The sequence below is a fragment of the Littorina saxatilis genome, linkage group LG17 (assembly GCF_037325665.1).
Source record: "Littorina saxatilis isolate snail1 linkage group LG17, US_GU_Lsax_2.0, whole genome shotgun sequence".
NCBI lineage: Eukaryota > Metazoa > Mollusca > Gastropoda > Littorinimorpha > Littorinidae > Littorina > Littorina saxatilis.
Window position 1 is genome coordinate 6,197,779 of NC_090261.1, and position 22,885 is coordinate 6,220,663.

The window sequence follows — 22,885 nt, forward strand, 5'->3', positions numbered from 1 at the left end:
CAAACAACATGTTGAACAGATCAACAAGAAAGTCCAATACTGTTTCATTGGCATGCTTCAACATTTGGCTCACAATCATATCTGGCCCAGCACTCTTTCCTACTTTTAAATTACGGATACTGTCAATCACTTCTTGGTTTGAAATGTTTTCGCTGAATAATTCATCAACTACTTCCTCCTCAACTTCATCGGTATCCTTTTCAACTCCAGACACAAAATCAACGGTGTTAAAAACCTCATAAAAATGTTCGTACCACTGTTCACTTGAGATGCCATGGAAGATTGCTTTCTTTGCGTTCAATGACCGAATAGTTTGCCAAAACACTTTTGGGTCTTTTATGGAATTTTTCAACTTGGCAAGTCTTTCCAAATCAAAATCAAGTTTCTTTCTATACAACAATTCCTTGTACTCTTTGCGTTCCTGTACATATTCTTCCCTGCATACTTCATAATTTTGCTTGTTAGCTATCTGAGCCCGTTTCAGGAACCGTTTTACGACGGCTTTCTTGCGCAGACAATCTTTGTCAAACCATTCGTTTATATCTTTTTTCTTCTTGCCAATCGTCCTAAACATACACGCAGCCGCACAATGGAGTGCCCTCAAAAATATTTCAACAGACGTATCAACACTGGAATCTAGGGCAGACCGTGCATCATGCATCAGCTGCTGGAAATCAGGTGAAGCGAGCTCGCCTTCATACTCGCTCAAAAAGCTGTCACACCAGAAAATGCGGTCTTCACAGCTTGTTGTCTCCTCGTGCACATTAATTTTACCGTCAACCCTTTCCCACACAAGTTCAACAGGTAAATGCCATGCAAGAGTCGACACGATCGCGAACTCGCAAGTCAAACTTTCCAGAATACAGATCTGATGACACAATGAAATAGTCAATAACACTGCTACCGTTAGGAGAAATAAACGTAAAATTTCCTTCTGAATCACTCTTGCATGAACCATTTAAAATAACACAGTCAAGCATAAAGCACAAGTTCAACAGGGGTTCTGCAGTTGTTCAGGAATCTCAGTTGGATCACGGATGCAATCAGAGAGAGAGAGAGAGAGAGAGAGAGAGAGAGAGAGAGAGACAGAGAGAGAGAGAGAGACAGAGAGAGAGATAGACTGAGAGAGAGAGACAGAAAGAGAGACAGAGAGAGAGAGACAGAGAGACAGAGAGACAGAGAGGGAGAGAGAGACAGAGAGAGACAGAGACAGAGAGAGACAGAGAGAGACAGAGACAGAGACAGAGAGAGAGACAGAGAGAGAGAGAGAGAGAGAAAGAGAGAGAGAGAGAGAGAGAGTGGGGGGCTTGGTTCAGTTTACCCAATGCACACACACACACAAAATACATGAGAATGTGTCGGTGTTTTCTTCGCCAGGTTTAAAGATGCTTTCCTTATCGCCTTAACTATCTTGTAAACGACTACAGATTTGCCTCAGCCCCAGAGTGAGAATGTTTTTGCTAAAGTAGTTGTTCAGATTGACAGAACTTGCACTTAAAAAAAAAAACACCCAGTTTTGCGCTCTGCACAACACGCAGTTATGGTGTTGGTATTTTGTGTGTGTCCTAGTGGACTGGGTCTTTAAACCAATGTAAAATCATGGACGGATAAAAAACGCTGGCACTGGACCCGAGTACTCTTCAGACTGGCTCGCTCCCCCAGTATGAAAGTTTTTGTCTTGTGCACGTGGATTTAAAAAAAAAATATATTTATTTATTTTACACAATTAAAAAAATTATTAGAGTAAAATAAAACATTAAAACGTTGATAATAAACAATAGTAAACAAGAATTAAAAATAAAAAAAAATTGACCGCCCATGCCGGGAATCGAACTTGGATCACTTGGATTAAAAAAAATATATATATATTTATTTATTTTACACAATTAAAAAAACTATTAGAGTAAAATAAAACATTAAAACGTTCATAATAAACAATAGTAAACAAGAATTTAAAAAAAAAAAAATACACCGCCTATGAAATCGAACCCGGATCACTTTGGCCATAGACTCTCTTGTGCTCTCTGTCTCTCTTTCACCGAGACCAAACCTTGCATTGTAATTTCTTTGCCGAGACCATTTCCCCACCCGTTGTCTGGCTTGCACTGAAATCATGCTTTTCTCGTCACTGCGTGACGTGTTCGCCGCTCAAGTCTCCCCTTTAGTTCAGGCTGTTCGCAAAGTTAAGAGTGGTTTTTGTGATTTATTTGGCATTTAGGTCCCAGGTAACATTATGAAGTTTTAATACGATCAATCGGACCTATTATCAAGTTAGTGTATCAACTTTTGAAAGAACTGCGCCCAGTAGTTTCCCAGCAATAAGCTGTTAAGTCGAGACAGACAGACAGACACACACACACACACACAGACAGACACACAATTAAAGTCTGCTGGACCCTCCTACTGCGTACTCGGGAATAAATGGCGGTTTACATGATGCTTTACACGAAGAGGATGGTGCCTTTAATGGGACAGTGTTCCGCGAACTGAAGCGGTGTGTAAATCGAAACGATTGGCTCAGTTTGAGTTATTTATTTTAAGTTTGTTTCGTTAATTTAGGATTGGACAATATTTTATAAATATTGTATCAATATTGTTTGTTTTGTTGTTTGCTTATTTCCTAATTAGTTATTTTTGTATTTTATATGACGCAACTTCAAATTTAGCATTTCTCTCTGACTGTCGTTCAACCCCTTTAAGTTATTGCATACCGCTTGTTTTGTCATCCTTATTGGACGCCTCTAGACTACAAAACGAGTGAACCCTACCGACATATATTTGGTACGCGTTGATGTTCTTGGGTGGTAACTATTAATGCTCTTCATTTTCAAAGGTGAGACATTTTCTTCATACTTAACTGTTTAATCTTTATCATTTTTCTAGTCTTTTTGATGACTTTGTTCAGGCACCTTTACACAAATTACTTTAATTACCACCAAACACGCATTAAACAATACCCCCCGCGGGTTAGGGGGAGTCCCATATTGGTTGGGACGAGAAAGAATTTACCCGATGCTCCCCAGCATGTCGTAAGAGGCGACTAACGGATTCTGTTTCTCCTTTTACCCTTGTTAAGTGTTTCCTGTATAGAATATAGTCAATTTTTGTAAAGATTTTAGTCAACCAGTATGTAAGAAATGTTAAATCCTTTGTACTGGAAACTTGCATTCTCCCAGTAAGGTCATATATTGTACTACGTTGCAAGCCCCTGGAGCAAATTTGTGATTAGTGCTTTTGTGAACAAGAAACAAATGACAAGTGGCTCTATCCCATCTCCCCCCTTCCCCCGTCGCGATATAACCTTCGTGGATGAAAACGACGTAAAACACCAAATAAAGAAAGTATTAAACAATTCATTATTGGTGACAATTTGGGGGTAGGTCACTTTTGAAGCTTGATACTTTGCACTCAAAACAGGTAGCATTTAGACATTTGATCAGCAATTTTTAACATATCTTAGAGAAGCTGTCATATCTGGATAACCGTGATAAGCTGTAGAATAAAAAAACAAGAAAGGTAGGTTGTTGGAACGTTTGTTATTGACAAAACAATACATTCACAGATATTTTGACCCAACGGTCTTTTAAGTGAACAGACAAAACACAAAACTTATCTTGATAGTTCTATCAGTTTAATGTGAATGTATTGTTCTGTCAATAACAAACGTTCCAACAACCTACCTTTCTTGTTTTTTGATTCTGAATTTTGAAACGTTGGCAGTCTCTTTGTTTTGGGATTCGTGATAAGCTGTGTTTATTTTGTGGAAATGAAAAAAGATTAAATCGGCACATAAAATGACCTCCAAAAGTTTAATTCGGACAGTTACCCATTGTGTAGGCAGCTTGTGTTGATCCCGTCAAGCATTAGGATGCCCATGTTGGGTTCACAACAGTAACAACTGTATAAAAATGTTTCAAATTAAAACAAAAGACGTTATCTCATGAATTTCTTTGCGTTTTGGTTCCAAATTCTACCGTTATTTGGCCGACAACATGATGGCATAACATGTTCTGTTGACATTTAGAAAGTCTATTACTGAATAAATTTGGGATAAAAACAAAGAACAGCCATTTCTCCCCCTTAAACGTTACCTTTTGTTAGAAGAGAAGACCAGGGGTTGCATTGTTTTCTGGGGCAAATGATGACTGTAATTGTCGATGCCCAGTTCAAACAAAACCCCGGTTACCTCCTGGAATGCATGTCCAAGGTATACAGAAACCTAACCGGCAAGAATGTGTCAATTAAACATCCTAGCCCCGCCCTCCTCACACTCACCACACTAGGTGTCAGAGATCTTACAGAGACTGAAATTGTTGGCCTTGGCAAGGCAATGCAAAATTTATAATGGATATATGTTCAAAGTAAAAACACAGACATACAGGTTTTTTGAGATTCTTCTGTTTCTTGTTTTCCTCATGGCCAACTCAACGTGTAGGGCAGAACAAAATCCACAATCTCCAAAACTAAAAAGGAACTTAAGCATGTTACAATGGAACTGCTGAAGTATAAATACCACCCTTAATTACCTCACACAGTTCTTAAGTGTAAGACAACCAGATATTTTAGCCCTACAGTCCTTAACTGTTCCAAAATACAAACTCCCACAAACAGATGGGTATTATTACCCACCAGTTACAGACCCAGAGGGGAAAAGAAATAAAACAGATGTAGCCATCTATATCAAACTAGATATTCACTATCAACAGACCATGTCTCCCGCACCCACCGATCACGATGGAAGGGAGCGGCAAGGCAAACATTGTGAATGTATATTACCCCACAGGTTGTCGAGAAGAATACACAAAATGGATCAGGGACCTCAAAAGTGACACACAAAGCTGGGTAGTACTTGGAGATTTTAATGACCATCACGCACTTTGGGATGATACACTCAGATCAAGAACAACACACAGTCATTTGGCAGACCATATAATAGACTCGGACATGGTTGTGTTAAATGGCGGTTCCCCTACTAGACTTCCTGATAATAACAAACAGTCAGCCACAGCTATAGATTTAACCCTTGTCAGTACAAAACTAGCGAGTAGAGCTGACTGGACGATCATTCCCCATACACTCCACTCAGACCACAGGCCAATTCTACTCACACTACATAACATAAACCCCGGTCTAGCAGAGGACACAAGCCTCCCCAACTTTAATAATAAAAGAGCCAACTGGTCGGCCTTCAGACAAGAATGTGCTACTTGTGACATAACCAAGGTAGAATCACAAAGCATAGACACATTTTATGAAAACATTAGAGAATTCATCATATCAAAAGCTAATGTAACAATCCCAACTGACACTGACACTGACACTGACACAGTTTAATTGAATATGGGCCTACAGCCCCTTTCAATGGGGGGGGGGGGGGGGGGGTACACATGAATCACAGGAAAAAACAGAAAACATGATATTTAAACGTATGCAAAATACACAGTGGTTTGTTCCAAGCTTTCCTCTATCAATAATCATGCACATCAATGCTGCCTAATATCTACATACAACCGAATAAATACAGCAACAACAAAACCTTCAGCGACAATTAATCCTCATTATTATTTAACATTGACAATCTTAACTGAAATGCAAAAAACAAAAACTTTGCTAAATCTACAATTGTTTCTGTGTCTTGTTTTTTAAACATGGTAATCATACTGCCCAACTGATCACCAACACTTAAAAACTGTGCTAAATACTTTATTCTTAACTCACAATATGTTTGGCATTAAAAAAAAAATGGATTTCGGTCTCTAATTTATCTTCACAAAAGGGGCAACACTTGTTTTCTGTTGAATTTTGGAAGCGATATCTGTGGATATTTATCTGTGAAACACCCATTCTCAAGAAAACAAGATACAGTAATCAGCATAAAACAAAAAGAGGTCCACATTAGGAGCCCTTCCCCTACGTTACAGCGTCTGCTCGGGGCTAAAAATGGCCACTTTCCTTCGACAGCTACGAGGAAATGACAGCATCAATGTGAATAATTCTTATGTTTCCAAATAAAGCTATTTAGCATCAATGTGAATAATTCTGATGCTTCGAAATAAAGCTATCTTTCTACTATTTTGAACATAGTTGTTTTTATTTGCCAGAGGCTTAGAAGTTGGTAATTGGAGAGCTTTGTTTAATGTAAGCAAAGCGCAGTGATGGCGCTAGTATTTTTTCAAACCGGTACACAAACTTGATGCAAACTGTCCAGAAAAAACCCGGTAGGCTGGTCATTGGAACCAGCAACAGTCATACCAGAATACTGGTTTTGTTGTTTTACTAGCGAAAAAAAGTTAGTTCCAAAACTCAACTGGTAGGTCATACCGGCAGCCAATTTGTCCGGTATTTTCTCATTTCAACCGGTAAAATCACCGGTTAACGCCAATACTGAAAGCGTGTTTTTGTGTGCAACTCCTCAGAAGACTACCAAGATGGCGGCAGTGCGGCGTGTGGCAGTGATCGGGGCCGGGGCCAGCGGACTGCCATCGACCAAAACGTGTGTGGAAGAAGGTTTGGATACGGTGTGTCTGGAGCGAGCGGACGAGGTGGGGGGACTGTGGCGCTTCACCAAGAAGGTTGTGGAAGGACGTTCCTGTGTGATGAAGTCCACCGTCATGAACACCTCCAAGGAGATGTCCTGCTTCAGTGACTTCCCGCCTCCCAAGGTTCGTGTTTCTGTGTGTGTGTATGTGTGTGTGGTGTGGTGTGGTGTGGTGTGGTGTGGTGTGGTGAGTGTGTTTGTGTTTGTGTTTTGTCCGCCTTGCTTTTCTTTTCTTGTTGCTTGCTCTATGTCTTTGTCTCTGCGCGTGATATAAGTCATATACTACATGTATCTGTAGTAGCAGTATGAGTAGTATCTTATTATGGGGGCCAGGAGACCCCCATTTATACGGATAGTTTCGAGGTTGACCATGGGCAGCGCCATTTTGTTGTGAAATACGTCATCAGTTTGTGTACACAGGAAGTTGTGACATCCGTCACCCTATGGGAGGGGTGAAGGCAACATTGTTCATCAGTAGAAAGTTGTGAAATCCGTCACCCTATGGGAGGAGTGAAGGCAAAATTGGTCATCACTGAGTTTGTGTAACACAGGAAGTTGTGAAATACGTCACCCTATGGGAGGTGTGACGGCAAAATTGTTCAACAAAAACATCATAGGCCGAACTGTGCAGGGTTAACCGCAACAAACTCAAACCATTCATACTACTCTGCATTTGAGTGACTTATATACCAACATTTTTATGTCTTATTTTCAGCACAGGTGTAGGAAAAGTCATGAACCAAAATGTTATTTATTTTCTAATTTAACATTTGTTTTACAAATGTGACCATGGTCTTTCAAACATACAGTGACATTAAACATTGTTATGTTAAAAAAAAAATAAAAAAATAAAAAAGCTTTTGTGCACAAATCACAAAATACATTGTACATTTTACATACAGGCCAAACAAGAGATCCAAGCAAGTTGCACTGATCTAAAAATATATTTGGTGAGTTGTCAAAAACAGGCGCTTGCATTTGGATGTGTCCAATGATAGTAGGTTTGGTTGTGATCAATCAGAATAATGTAGGAATACAAATGTATGACAGTTTGGTATGATGACATGTAATTCACATATGCTGAAATATAAAATTATACATCATATGATATTAATATGGCTGTTGCCATGACCATGAACCCCAAGAAAGGTTTAATGTTATGTAAATCAAAATACCAAAATCAAGCACCTATTAATCTGGTCTACGGCGCGGGAAGATTGAGGCCTTCGTAAACGTTCAACGTTGGCCAATAATGATTTTAACAATGTTGTGTCGTTTTGTATTATGTTGTATTTTGTTGATCAATTGATAAATATGTCTTCCCAACATATTACAAATCAAACAGAAATAAAATCTTAGAGAACTACAATAATTATTGTTGCCGTCAAAACCTTGCAAGGCCTCAACCGTTCTCACGAGATCAGTTACATTTCTCTCTCTCTCTCTCTCTCTCTCTCTCTCTCTCTCTCTCTCTCTCTCTCTCTCTCTCTCTCTCTGTGTATGTATGTCTTTGTCTGTGTCTCCCTCTGAGTCTCTCCGCTTCTGTCTGTCTATGTCTGTCTCTGTCTATGTGTGTGTGTGTGTGACAGTGTGTGTCTCTCTCTCTCTCTCTCTCTCTCTCTCTCGCTTTCTCTCTCTCTCATCTGACTCTTGGCACACAGGTCAAAGCAGAGGTTAACTTGAGTGCACTTGTACCTGTTGGGCGCAAAGTAAGAATCCGGGGTAGAGTTGGAATAATCGGGATTTCCCGAAACCTCATTTGATTTCCAACAAAGCGCCGCATTTCCGGAAACGAGCTGCCTCGTTCTAGAAATGGCAACCCTTCGACTGGCACAAAAAAGTATACCCTTTTCACAGGTCATGAATAAGGTATATGAAAAAGCAAGGTCTTATACAGGGGAAGTCTTGAATTGGGGGTGTGGGGGTACACTGTGTAACAATTATCTCAGTGACACTCAGCGCATGCAGCTAGCTTGTTGCTGCTGTCTCGATCTATTTTGAACACAATGATTTTTTTTCTCAGAGTAGAGTGTTAGTTTGTTACAACAGGCTGAAATCATCTTTAATTTGAATCAACATTTTGCAACAATCAATCACGTCAATATAGCGCACAGACTTGCACATTACGTTTCAAGAGCCTAGATTACCATGCAGTGACAAGAGCCTACTCAATAAAGGGACGTAATGCTGTCTCTGCAGCCCAGAGAGACTGTGAGTTTAATATATAATCAGTTAAGACTGAGTAAAAAAATATTACAATCGATAGTTACTTGTGAAACTGAAGTTATATCGGAACACTCTTGTGTTTTTGTTGTTGTAAAATGTAAGATCTGAAACGTTAAAAATTACGTAAAATTGGTGCGTTTTGGTCGAGTGGGATGGGTCGTTGAACTGTGTTGTTACAACCCGCCGAAGTTTTTGCTTTTTGTAATTCGGTTGGTTTGGTGCGTTATACAATGCATCTGCTTTTTCAAGACTAAGCATTGATCACATAGGCCATCATGACTTGTATCATTTTACATCGCATTCTAAGAAAGAGCAGAATTCTCACTATGCGCGCGATACATTTCTAGAATCGCGTAGCGCAAAGTTGCAATTCCTACAATGGCGGCCATTGTTAGAATTCCAACAAAGCGCAGGTCATTTCCGGAAAAGCGCCGATGACGAGATGGGTCGCAACATACCTAGGAGGGGGGTGATTTCTTGAATTAGCTGAGGGCGGAAGGAAATCGCTCACCTTCCACGTCCAAAACGTAGTGATATTGACACGCCAGATTAGTGCGGTAGCGTATTGTGCTAAGCAGGAAAGCGCGCTTTTCTGCCGGTATTCTTGTTAACTTCGCAATTTCCGGGAAACATCCACTTTCACTTTGAGACTGTTCTGTTTACATTCGACACTATCAAAACAACTTTGCAATACTGAAATAATTTTTTCTGTGTTCGAAAGCTACAGCCAATCGTTATTATGTCCCCTTAGGTACAGTTTTATAATAATAATAATAATAATAAATGAGCATTTATATAGCGCAACATCATAACTTTACAATTATGCTCTTTGCGCTTGACACATTTAAAATTCAAACACAGTTATACAAGCATTTACATCTACATTCATAGTCAGCAACGCTTGATTAAAAGCATACACCATCAAACATACATTACAACAGATTCTTCCTCTAATTAAGTAATAAAAACATGAATAAAATAGGTAGTAAAAACAAGTAAATACCAGCTGAATAACCCTTAATCAAACAGAACATGTTATTAATACTGAAAAACAGCCCTAAATGTGTATACACATTATCACATTATCACTAAAACAACAAATACACTACATTATTGGCACATGTAAACAATAGGAATTAATTAATGAAGTCCTTTGTACTGGAAACTTGCATTCTCCCAGTGAGGTAATATAGGCCAGCATATGAGTTGCAGCTTTTTCAAGAATAAATGTTGTTCAAATATTGTTTGTAGAGAGGAGCTAGCATGAGGAATCTCCTATTCTAAAAATAACCAATTTTGGTAGCTGCCGACCTTCCGCCAGACACACATTAATACAGGGGGAAAATAAATCATTTCTGGGCAGTAAAAATAAAAACTGGGCGGTAGTTAAACGACAGTTTGACTTTAAAGGACACAATGTTGCAGCTTTTTCAAGAATACGGGCCCTGATGACAAGTATGACGGATCTGAGAAGCCGCCGAATTATTATAACTCTAGACCCGCATAGCTGAAATTCGACGGGATTTCGCGAAGTTATTGCAAGGTTATGTTTGTCCGTATAGTTGGACCATAGAGGTCACAGGACGAAAGGAACTGAGTAGACCGAGGTCGCCAGTGGAAGGAATTAATATCCTAATACATGTCCCAGTGAACGGCCATAGACGCTGTGTAAGTCTGTGTATTAAAACAGCAATAATAACAATAACAATAACAGCACTTTATTGTCCATTAAAATATTACATAAAAATGGAAAACAGTTAAAATATGTCTATAAGATCTTAATTACATAAGATATAATGAGTGTTTAGTAGGCAGAGCAGACGGTGATTTGAGTCTCTTTTTACATTTAGTCAAGTTTTGACTAAATGTTTTAACATAGAGGGGGGAATCGAGACGAGGGTCGTGGTGTATGTGTGTGTGTCTGTCTGTCTGTCTGTCTGTCTGTCTGTCTGTCTGTCTGTCTGTCTGTGTGTGTGTAGAGCGATTCAGACTAAACTACTGGACCGATCTTTATGAAATTTGACATGAGAGTTCCTGGGTATGATATCCTCAGACGTTTTTTTCATTTTTTTGATAAATGTCTTTGATGACGTCATATCCGGCTTTTCGTGAAAGTTGAGGCGGCACTGTCACGCTCTCATTTTTCAACCAAATTGGTTGAAATTTTGGTCAAGTAATCTCCGACGAAGCCCGGACTTTGGTATTGCATTTCAGCTTGGTGGCTTAAAAATTAATTAATGACTTTAGTCATTAAAAATCTAAAAATTGTAAAAAAAATATTTTTTTTTAAAACGATCCAAATTTACGTTCATCTTATTCTCCATCATTTTCTGATTCCAAAAACATATAAATATGTTATATTTGGATTAAAAACAAGCTCTGAAAATTAAAAATATAAAAATTATGATCAAAATTAAATTTTCCAAATCAATTTAAAAACACTCTCATCTTATTCCTTGTCGGTTCCTGATTCCAAAAACATATAGATATGATATGTTTGGATTGAAAACACGCTCAGAAAGTTAAAACGAAGAGAGGTACAGAAAAGCGTGCTATCCTTCTCAGCGCAACTACTACCCCGCTCTTCTTGTCAATTTCACTGCCTTTGCCATGAGCGGTGGACTGACGATGCTACGAGTATACGGTCTTGCTGCGTTGCATTGCGTTCAGTTTCATTCTGTGAGTTCGACAGCAACTTGACTAAATGTTGTATTTTCGCCTTACGCGACTTGTTTTACATTTAGTCAAGTTTTGACTAAATGTTTTAACATAGAGGGGGGAATCGAGACGAGGGTCGTGGTGTATGTGTGTGTGTGTGTCTGTCTGTCTGTCTGTCTGTGTGTGTGTGTAGAGCGATTCAGACTAAACTACTGGGCCGATCTTTATGAAATTTGACATGAGAGTTCCTGGGTATGATATCCCCGGACGATTTTACATATAGTCAAGTTTTGACTAAATGTTTTAACATCGAGGGGGAATCGAAACGAGGGTCGTGGTGTATGTGTGTGCGTGTGTGCGTGTGTGCGTGTGTGCGTGCGTGTAGAGCGATTCAGACCAAACTACTGGACCGATCTTTATGAAATTTGACATGAGAGTTCCTGGGTATGATATCCCCGAACGTTTTTTTCCTTTTTTTGATAAATGTCTTTGATGACGTCATATCCGGCTTTTCGTGAAAGTTGAGGCGGCACTGTCACGCTCTCATTTTTCAACCAAATTGGTTGAAATTTTGATCAGGTAGTCTTCGACAAAGCCCGGACTTCGGTATTGCATTTCAGCTTGGTGGCTTAAAAATTAATTAATGACTTTGGTCATTAAAAATCTGAAAATTGTAAAAAAAAATATTTTTTCTAAAACGATCTAAATTGACGTTCATCTTATTCTCCATCATTTGCTGATTCCAAAAACATATAAATATGTTATATTCGGATTAAAAACAAGCTCTGAAAATTAAATATATAAAAATTATAATCAAAATTAAATTTTTTAAATCAATTTAAAAACACTTTCATCTATTCCTTGTCGGTTCCTGATTCCAAAAACATATAGATATGATATGTTTGGATTAAAAACACGCTCAGAAAGTTCAAACAAAGAGAGGTACAGAAAAGCGTGCTATCCTTCTCAGCGCAAGTACTACCCCGCTCTTCCTGTCAATGTCACTGCCTTTGCCGTGCGCGGTGGACTGACGATGCTACGAGTATACGGTCTTGCTGCGTTGCATTGCGCTCAGTTTCATTCTGTGAGTTCGACAGCTACTTGACTAAATGTTGTATTTTCGCCTTACGCGACTTGTTTATATTTAGTCAAGTTTTGACTAAATATTTTAACATCGAGGGGGAATCGAAACGAGGGTCGTGGTGTATGTGCGTGTGTGCGTGTGTGCGTGTGTGTGTCTGAGTGTGTGTGTAGAGCGATTCAGATTAAACTACTGGACCGATCTTTATGAAATTTGACATGAGAGTTCCTGGGTATAAAATTCCCATACGTGTTTTTCATTTTTTTGATAAATGTCTTTGATGACGTCATATCCGGCTTTTCGTGAAAGTTGAGGCGGCACTGTCATGCCCTCATTTCTCAACCAAATTGGTTGAAATTTTGGTCAAGTAATCTTCGACGAAGCCCGGACTTCGGTATTGCATTTCAGCTTGGTGGCTTAAAAATTAATTAATGACTTTGGTCATTAAAAATCTGAAAATTGTAAAAAAAATTACAAATGTATAAAACGATCCAAATTTACGTTTATCTTATTCTCCATCATTTGCTGATTCCAAAAACATATAAATATGTTATATTCGGATTAAAAACAAGCTCTGAAAATTAAATATATAAAAATTATTATCAAAATTAAATTTTCGAAATCAATTTAAAAACACTTTCATCTTATTCCTTGTCGGTTCCTGATTCCAAAAACATATAGATATGATATGTTTGGATTAAAAACACGCTCAGAAAGTTAAAACAAAGAGAGGTACAGAAAAGCGTGCTATCCTTCTTAGCGCAACCACTACCCCGCTCTTCTTGTCAATTTCACTGCCTTTGCCATGAGCGGTGGACTGACGATGCTACGAGTATACGGTCTTGCTGAAAAATGGCATTGCGTTCAGTTTCATTCTGTGAGTTCGACAGCTACTTGACTAAATATTGTATTTTCGCCTGACGCGATTTGTTTCATTTTTTCGATAAATACCTTTGATGACGTCATATCCGGCTTTTTGTAAAAGTTGAGGCGGCACTGTCACACCCTCATTTTTCAATCAAATTGATTGAAATTGTGGCAAAGCAATCTTCGACAAAGCCCGGGGTTTGGTATTGCATTTCAGCTTGGTGGCTTAAAAACTAATGAGTGACTTTGGTCATTAAAAATCGGAAACTTGTAATTAAAATTAATTTTTTATTAAACGATCCAAAAATAATTTCATCTTATTCTTCGTCATTTTCTGATTCTAAAAACATATACATATGTTATATTTGGATTAAAAACAACCTCTGAAAATTAAAAATATAAAACATTATGATCAAAATTAAAATTCCGAAATCGTTTTAAAAACTATTTCATCTTATTCCTTGTCGGTTCCTGATTCCAAAAACATATAGATATGATATGTTTGGATTAACAACACGCTCAGAAAGTTAAAACGAAGAGAGGTACAGTAAAGCGTGCTATGAAGCACAGCGCAATCGCTACCGCGCCAAACAGGCTCGTCAGCCTTTTGCACTAGCGGCGGACTACGTTCAGTTTCATTCTGTGAGTTCCACAGCTTGACTAATTAATGTAGTAATTTCGCCTTACGCGACTTGTTTACATTTGGTCAAGTTTTGACTAAATGTTTTAACATAGAGGGGGAATCGAGACGAGGGTCGTGGTGTATGTGTGTGTGTGTGTGTATGTGTGTGTGTGTGTGTGTGTGTGTGTGTGTGTGTGTGTGTCTGTCTGTCTGTCTGTCTTTGCGTGTGTGTGTGTGTGTGTGCGTAGAGCGATTCAGACCAAACTACTGGACCGATCTTTATGAAATTTGACATGAGAGTTCCTGGGAATGATATCCCCGGACGTTTTTTTCTTTTTTTCGATAAATATCTTTGATGACGTCATATCCGGCTTTTTGTAAAAGTTGAGGCGGCACTGTCACATCCTCATTTTTCAACCAAATTGATTGAAATTTTGGCCAAGCAATCTTCGACGAAGGCCGGACTTCGGTATTGCATTTCAGCTTGGTGGCTTAAAAATTAATTGATGACTTTGGTCATTAAAAATCTGAAAATTGTAAAAAAAAATATTTTTTTTATAAAACGATCCAAATTTAGGTTTATCTTATTTTTCATCATTTTCTGATTCCAAAAACATATAAATATGTTATATTTGGATTAAAAACAAGCTCTGAACATTAAAAATATAAAAATTATGATCAAAATTAAATTTTCGAAATCAATTTAAAAACACTTTCATCGTATTCCTTGTCGGTTTCTGATTCCAAAAACATAGATATGATATGTTTGGATTAAAAACACGTTCAGAAAGTTAAAACGAAGAGAGGTACAGAAAAGCGTGCTATCCTTCTCAGCGCAACTACTACCTCGCTCTTCTTGTCAATTTCACTGCCTTTGCCACGAGCGGTGGACTGACGATGCTACGAGTATACGGTCTTGCTGAAAAATTGCATTGCGTTCAGTTTCATTCTATGAGTTTGACAGCTTGACTAAATGTTGTATTTTCGCCTTACGCGACTTGTTTTAATATCATATTACACCATACCTGTCAACAAATTGCCTATGGGACAAAAATATTCCTTCCATTCCATTGCACACTCTTTATTCCCGTGTAAACAAATCGGTTTACCATTTTAGATCTGCCCAGACTGTTACAAGGGATTAGACCATCCCACCACTTGGACTCATACCAAACATGAACTGCCTGGTTGATTTTGGTTCACAGTGAAAACCTTACAATGAATTAGATTTGCATATTGAAACTATTGACAGGTAAGATATTAATTCATAAAAAAAAATAACTTCAATACAAAGTAAGTAGAGAGGAAGTTGATTCTTGGTCTGTGGAGGGGATGGTCTTGCCCCATGTAAACGTCTTGCCCCATGTAAACGTCTTGCCCCATGTAAACGTCTTGCCCCATGTAAACGTCTTGCCCCATGTAAACGTCTTGCCCCATGTAAACGTCTGGCCCCATGTAAACGTCGTGCCCCATGTAAACGTCTTGCCCCATGTAAACGTCTTGCCCCATGTAAACGTCTGGCCCCATGTAAAAGTCTTGCCCCATGTAAACGTCTTGCCCCATGTAAACGTCTTGCCCCATGTAAACGTCTTGCCACATGTACACGTCTTGCCCCATGTAAACGTATTGCCCCATGTAAACGTCTTGCCCCATGTAAACGTCTTGCCCCATGTAAACGTCTTGCCCCATGTAAACGTCTTGCCACATGTAAACGTCTTGCCCCATGTAAACGTCTTGCCACATGTAAACGTCTTGCCCCATGTAAACGTCTGGCCCCATGTAAACGTCTTGCCCCATGTAAACGTCTTGCCCCATGTAAACGTCTGGCCCCATGTAAAAGTCTGGCCCCATGTAAACGTCTTGCCCCATGTAAACGACTTGCCCCATGTACACGTCTTGCCACATGTACACGTCTTGCCCCATGTAAACGTCTTGCCCCATGTAAACGTCTTGCCCCATGTAAACGTCTTGCCCCATGTAAACGTCTTGCCCCATGTAAACGTCTTGCCCCATGTAAACGTCTGGCCCCATGTAAACGTCTTGCCCCATGTAAACGTCTTGCCCCATGTAAACGTCTTGCCACATGTAAACGTCTTGCCCCATGTAAACGTCTTGCTCCATGTAAACGTCTGGCCACATCTGAGACAGAAAGCCGAATCGTCGAATCAGGACGGACGGTTTCTTTAAACGTGCTCGCGACTCATTTATCAAACTATTTATGCACACATAATCTCTCGTTTAAGTCCCCTGAAACGAACACCACCCACCCTTCCCCCCACCCCACCCCTACCTTACCCTACACAAACATGCATTTTATATTATGCATGTTATATTCTTTGTTCGGTATAGATAGCTTGGCGACACACACAAACATGATGCTAACGTATTCTTTTTAAGGACGCTCACTGTGTTATTGTTGTAGGCTGCTCCCGATGTCGATATCACCCTCCATTGTTTGTAACGCGATTATACATAGACATAGACATGGACATAGACATAGAACACTTTATTATTTCAACGAGGAAAAGCTCAGGTGTGGTGTATACGGCATTACAATAAACAACATAAAACGTAAGAACATAAATAAAATATCGAGGCGCAAATAGTCCACTCATAATAGTTTAGATTAGGACGACAATATCAAAACAAATCTCTCTCTCTCTCTCTCTCTCTCTCTCTCTCTCTCTCTCTCTCTCTCTCTCTCTCTCTCTCTCTCTCTCTCTCTCTCTCTCTCTCTCTCTCTCTCTCTACCAGTGCCCCCCCCCCTTAACCCCCACTCCACACACACACACATTGTGCTTGCATAATGGTATTCATTGGCTGGTGTTAGCTTAGATGTACAATAACATTCAAACTGCTGTACATTTTTATGTTCGTGCCACCTGTGTCTGCAACCATTATTAGATTAAAAACAAAACAATTATGATACACTTCATCAACGCGCAATAGGACAAATTGCAAAAGGTTATTAATTATTTTTTTAAACCACCACTTTAAGTGAGTAAGTCCTTTTGTAATATGGAAAACCGCCATTATCAGAATAAGGCCATGAGTTTTTTTGCAAAATGGCGACATTAGTGAATTGATATTTGAACAAAGACAGATTTTGCAAAACGTGAAACAGTTTTACGAAGGTTTGTATAATTTGCGACCAACAGAAGACGTTGATTTACAGAAATTATTTATGGAAAAAACACATCCTGTTTTGACAAATGAAGACAGAGATAATATTGAGGAAAATCTTACCTATACTGAAATGTGCACAGCATTACGAAAAATGAAAAACGGAACAAGCCCAGGACCTGACGGGTTTACAACAGAATTTTAAAAATATTTTTTCCAGGATATTGGATTATTTCTGCTACGTTCTGCAAATGCTAGATTTCAATGTGGAGATTTGTCAGTTACACAGAAACATAGAGAACATGGGTGAACATGGGTCTCAAAGCAGAGGTTGGGCTATTTTTAGACCGTCAACACAGACAGTACAGCGTCGTCAATCCCCGCGCATCCACACTTTCAGCACTCCCCACATAGTAAGTCAAGCTTTTCAAACCTTATTAATAATTGCTTTGATGTTTTGCTGATGTTCAGTTTATTATTTAATGAAGATCTCATGGTTCAAAATTTCATATTGTTTTTTCAAAAACGTGCGTGTGTTCCATTTCAAACTAACCTCACTGATGTGAACTCCATTATTACTGTCACATCTGTTTTAGAAATTACACCCATAATCCAAACCAACGCGCAAACACACACACACCACAACTACACACATATGTACTCGTTACCATTAGCCAACGCTCGTCACAACACTGATAGACTACGAAGCAATCTCTTCGATCATCTCTGCGCTGAGTCGGTCACACTTTTGCTCACCCCTGCCAACAATCTCAAACGTATCCTTTTTTTTTTCAATCACTACAAAATTATCATACAGCTTTTTATGTCTCACTAAATTATAAATCAGATGTATGTGGTTGTTTGTTGCCTTGAATGCCCCAAGGGGCAAAAATGAATGTTTCTTCCATGCTAATTAGCCTCATTTGCCTAAACCATATAGGAGTTATCCGTTCTTATAGAGTTAAAAAAAATTATATAAATCCCATGCTAATTTCAAATACAGCGTGTTGCTATTCACTTCAATATAATGGTAAATAACAATCAAGAAATAACGAAGTCTTTAAACCACAATTTCCCAGATATTTACACTTTTCATTTTGTTTCAATTCACACCACAAAACATACACTTCGCCTTTTGCTATTCAGTCTCAAGTCTAAATAATAATAGTATAAATCATAACTAATTTTCTTCACACCATCATAGACATAATGTTGCCTCACATGTTCTTTGTACAATCGTTGGTTTTCACAATAAATATTGCATTAATGTAATTGTCTTCTTTTTCTTTAACAATGTCTTTCCAAAAACAAAACTCAAAGACCACAAAAGCTATTGCAACCTACTCCTATCTCTCGTCTCTCTTCCTGGGTACAATGGCACCTAAGACTTACATTCAAATGCTTACATTTCTATGCTACCCACATTGTCAAAATACCAATAATTATTCAAAACAAATGTTAACTACTACCTAACTTCATTTCAGACCCACACCCATTATTATACACACATTTCACATTTAAACCATTAGTCGGCCCCCTGTCGATATTTATCGACTAAGTTCCTTGTTATTTAAGTCATTGAGACATCACAGTGCACTAAGAGATTATCATTACCAATCCGACTGCATGGAGCCCTAAAGCGTCATAAAATGACATACGTGTCTGCAGGATTTCCCGAACTTTATGCAGCATGAAGTGGCGCAGAAGTACTTCCGGGCCTACGCTGATCACTTCGACCTTGACCGTCACATTCGCTACAACACGGAGGTCACCAAGGTCAGACAAGCAGACGACTATGTCCGCACCGGGCGATGGGTCGTCGAAAGTGAGTTTGGTCGATTTATTCATTGGATGATGGCTGGAAGGGTGATTATCGATGGCATTATGTTCGCTTATGTGTCGATGTGCTGTAGATTTCTTCCACTTAAATTGCATTTTGAGATTGTTTCTCTTTTTACCTTTCTCACAATTATTTTTGTTTGTTTTGTTTGTTTTGTTTGCTTAACGCCCAGCCGACCACGAGAGGCCATAGCAGGGCGGTGCTGCTTTGACATATAACGTGCGCCACACACAAGACAGAAGTCGCAGCACAGGCTTCATGTCTCACCCAGTCACATTATTCTGACACCGGACCAACCAGTCCTAGCACTAACACCATAATGCCAGACGCCAGGCGGAGCAGCCACTAGATTGCCAATTTTAAAGTCTTAGGCATGACCCGGCCGGGGTTCGAACCCACGACCTCCCGATCACGGGGCGGACGCCTTACCACTAGGCCACCCGTGCCGGTCTCTCACAATTATCCTTGTTTTGCTTCATGTACTTTCCGTTTCTCGTCGTACCATTGTTTTTGAACCTTGTATCCCCTTTGTCTGTCTGCCTCATTTCCCATGTGTGTCTTTTGCTTGATGTTATTTGTTTCGTTTTTTGTTTGTTTTTTGTTTTACATTTGTTTTTTGGTTGGTGTTTTTTTTGGGGGGTAAGGGGCATCTTTGTTTGCTTTCTGCATTAAGTTAAGTTTGACTAAATGTTTTTAGAAAAACTGAGAATCGTGACGATGGTGATGTTGTATGTATGTGTGTGTGTGTGCGTTTGTGTGTGTGAGTGTGTGTGTGTGTGTGTTTGTGTGTGTGTGTATTTTTGTTTGTGTGTGTGTGTATTTGTGTTTGTGTGTGTGTGTATTTGTGTGCGTGTTTGTGTGTGTGTTTGTGTGCGGTGTGTGTGAGCGTGCGCGCGTGCGTATCACTGCTGAACTTCAAACTGTACTAATTTTCACATTTGAAGGGGTTTTGATCGGCGTTGTTGAAACTCGCAAACGCAAAATCTATTCCCGCTCCAATGGCACACATGAATTTTAATTAAAATGAATCCTACACAGCAGAGCGTATTCTTGCGTTTTGCCCGACCTTTTGCGTGGGTTAAACTTCGCTTTCACTTCAGGTTTATGCTTAAAGGCACAGTCCTTCCAATAAAAACAATCTCAGGTCTGTCCTGGCTTTAAAAATGATAGACCCATCCGTCCACTTTGACACATGTAACCGAGTGCCGTAACACTACGATTACCTCGGGAGGCGAAGTGCAATCAAACAGGATTGAAAATGTCAGGGCCAATTTCTTAGCCCTATAAAAACTGTTATGCAATCCCGAAGGTTTCCATGAACATACAGACAATCGGAAACCACCAGACCCCATCACAAACAGAATTCCACAACCCACTGGTGTTGACTTAAAGGCCAACAACTCGGGTGCAGAGTCTGCTGTGAAAGGAGCGGTAGCCTCCCCTGTCACACACATATCAAAAATCAACTGCCTGGCTGCTTCCAGTAAAGAGTGAGAAGTTGTTCGTGAATGAATTTCGCTGAGTAAGTCTAGTTGCCAGTTACGAAATTGATCCATTTAAAAATACCCACCACAGAAAGCAGGTAGGCTTTTGATTTGTTGGTATGTGTCCAAATGAAGGGATGGACGTAGCACACGTATAAACATGGACAGATCTGCACAAAGCATTCCATTTTGTTCCCAGGCATCGACCACAAGAGCGGCAAAAAGAGTACTGACACTTTCGACGCGGTGTTAGTGTGCTCGGGCCACCATGCGGAGAAGAACTTGCCCGAGGTGCCCGGGATAAGCGAGTTCGAGGGCCCGGTGATCCACTCGCACGACTACCGGCCCGACACCGAGCACGACGACAAGAAGATACTGGTGGTGGGCTTGGGCAACTCTGCTGGGGACCTGGCTGTGGAGCTCAGCAGGAAGGGAAAGCAGGTAAGAGAGAGAGAGAGAGACAGAGGGAGACAGAGAGAGAGAGAGAGAGAGAGAGAGAGAGAGAGAGAGAGAGAGAGAGAGAACTTTGAACTTTATTTATTGAACTTTATTTATTGAACTTTATTTATTTAACAAGGATTAAGATTTAAGGCTACGCCTTTTCTTACAATCTGTCCTTGGGACGCACAGACACACAATGATAAAATTGAAAAATTAAAAATTAAAAAGTTAAAAAGTTTACCAACAAAAGGAGGTCAGAAAACTTCAGCACGTGATGATAAAGATGACGATGATGATGATGATGATGATGATGATGATGATGATGATGATGATGATGAAGATGAGGCATGAAGAACATACATATGTGGTTATTCATAAAATCAAATGCATACTATGCAAGTAATTATAAATACAAGCTGGTAGCAATCGAACATGTAGCAATAGTACAAAAAAATATGTTCAGAATATACAATGCACAGCATATCTTTGGCGTAATACTAAGTGTGGTAAATCAAAACGCGTTAAACTACTCAGACATTAAGTGTTTTTTGACACATTTTTTAAAACTTTTTAATGACTTTATGTGCTTAAAGGATGATGGAAGTGAATTCCAAACTGATGTACCCAAAAAAGCAAGACTGGTCTTATAAAGGTCAATTCGTGGAATCGGTGGGATCAAGTTGACCGACCCATATCTGTCGGTAGCTTTATTAAATAATGATGTAATGTAAATCGGCACTTTACCGTAATACAATTTATGCATGAAAATGGCTTTGTTTAACTTGAGATGCTTTTCCAGTGGAAGAAAGTTAAGCATTTTCAATTTCATATCTGTTGGGGCATTATCCTTTACGATGAGAGAGAGAGAGAGAGAGAGAGAGAGAGAGAGAGAGAGAGAGAGAGAGAGAGAGAGAGAGAGAGAGAGAGAGAGAGAGAGAGAGAGAACTCAGAACTCAGAACTTTATTACATAAGGATAAAGGTTTTAGGCTTAGCCTAATCTTCCAACCTGTCCTTGGAACATTGGAAAGCGCGTGTTTATGATAGCGTCTTTAAAGAGAGAGAGAGAGAGAGAGAGAGAGAGAGAGAGAGAGAGAGAGAGAGAGAGAGAGAGAGAGAGAGAGAGAGAGAGAGAGAGAGAGAGAGAGAGAGAGAATCAGAATCAGAATCAGAATGGTTTATTTGCTCAGGCAATATGCCCATTGCAAGTTGGGGTGGATTTGGGGAAGGGTACTCGAACACTCAAATATCGAAACCGAAGCCGATAGTGCATTTACACAAAGTTGCATAAGAGTGTCCGTTCAAACTGACATTACGACATGTCAGACGTGTCGCGCTCTGAACGAGGCTATAAGTGTCCGTTCAATGCCCATTGTTTTTCACAATACACACGATTTCATGTTCGATCGCGAAACGTTCGTTAACCAAGGTAGAACCGGATCAAGTCAATTAGGATCTTCTGTCTTGCCTGAACCTTCCGTAGATGGTGTTGTGGTATGTTCCATCTGTCCACTGGTCTCCACGAGGCGAGCCGCTGCATGTAGCCTAGTTCCTCTGGAATCATGTTCTTGGAACCCTGCTTGATGAACCAGAATGTTACTTCATCGCTGTATTCAATCTGTGGGTTGGACACAAGCACAAGATCGTCCGTCTCGAAAATGTACAGCGGTTCTGTTGTGCTGTCATTAGTCACAATCCTGTCATGTGTGTTGTTCCTGCGCCTGCAATGGCCTGTCCATGATTGCCCCAGTATACTCTTTAACTGTGTCAAAAGGATCGTCTTTTTCTGGGTCAATACAGTTTTCCCCAGGCACGCTTTCTGTTGTCATGTGTTCAGCTGTTTCAAGGCCGTGCTCTTCTGCGTGCAATGTCGTTGAATAAACAGAAAATGGGTCGCCACTTGCCAACACAGTCGAGTCACTACTGTTTGCACGTGACTTTCCAGCGGTCACCGTGTCGAGGTCTGTGTCAGGTGTGTGATCTTCTTTTGTATGGCAATTACTCAGT

The 22,885-nt window shown here is 39.7% G+C and overlaps 1 protein-coding gene across 1 annotated transcript in view; it reads left to right on the forward strand.

The window, feature by feature from the left end:
- The first annotated feature begins 2,709 nt into the window (after positions 1 to 2,709).
- LOC138952458 (flavin-containing monooxygenase 5-like) overlaps positions 2,710 to 22,885 on the forward strand; it is a 27,353-nt gene continuing 7,177 nt past the window's right edge. The window contains exons 1-4 of the mRNA XM_070324131.1: positions 2,710 to 2,833; positions 6,417 to 6,662; positions 18,784 to 18,940; positions 20,639 to 20,880. Of these exons, the coding sequence (XP_070180232.1) occupies positions 6,429 to 6,662; positions 18,784 to 18,940; positions 20,639 to 20,880 (633 nt within the window). The 5' untranslated portion in view covers positions 2,710 to 2,833; positions 6,417 to 6,428. The remainder of the gene's footprint in view (positions 2,834 to 6,416; positions 6,663 to 18,783; positions 18,941 to 20,638; positions 20,881 to 22,885) is intronic.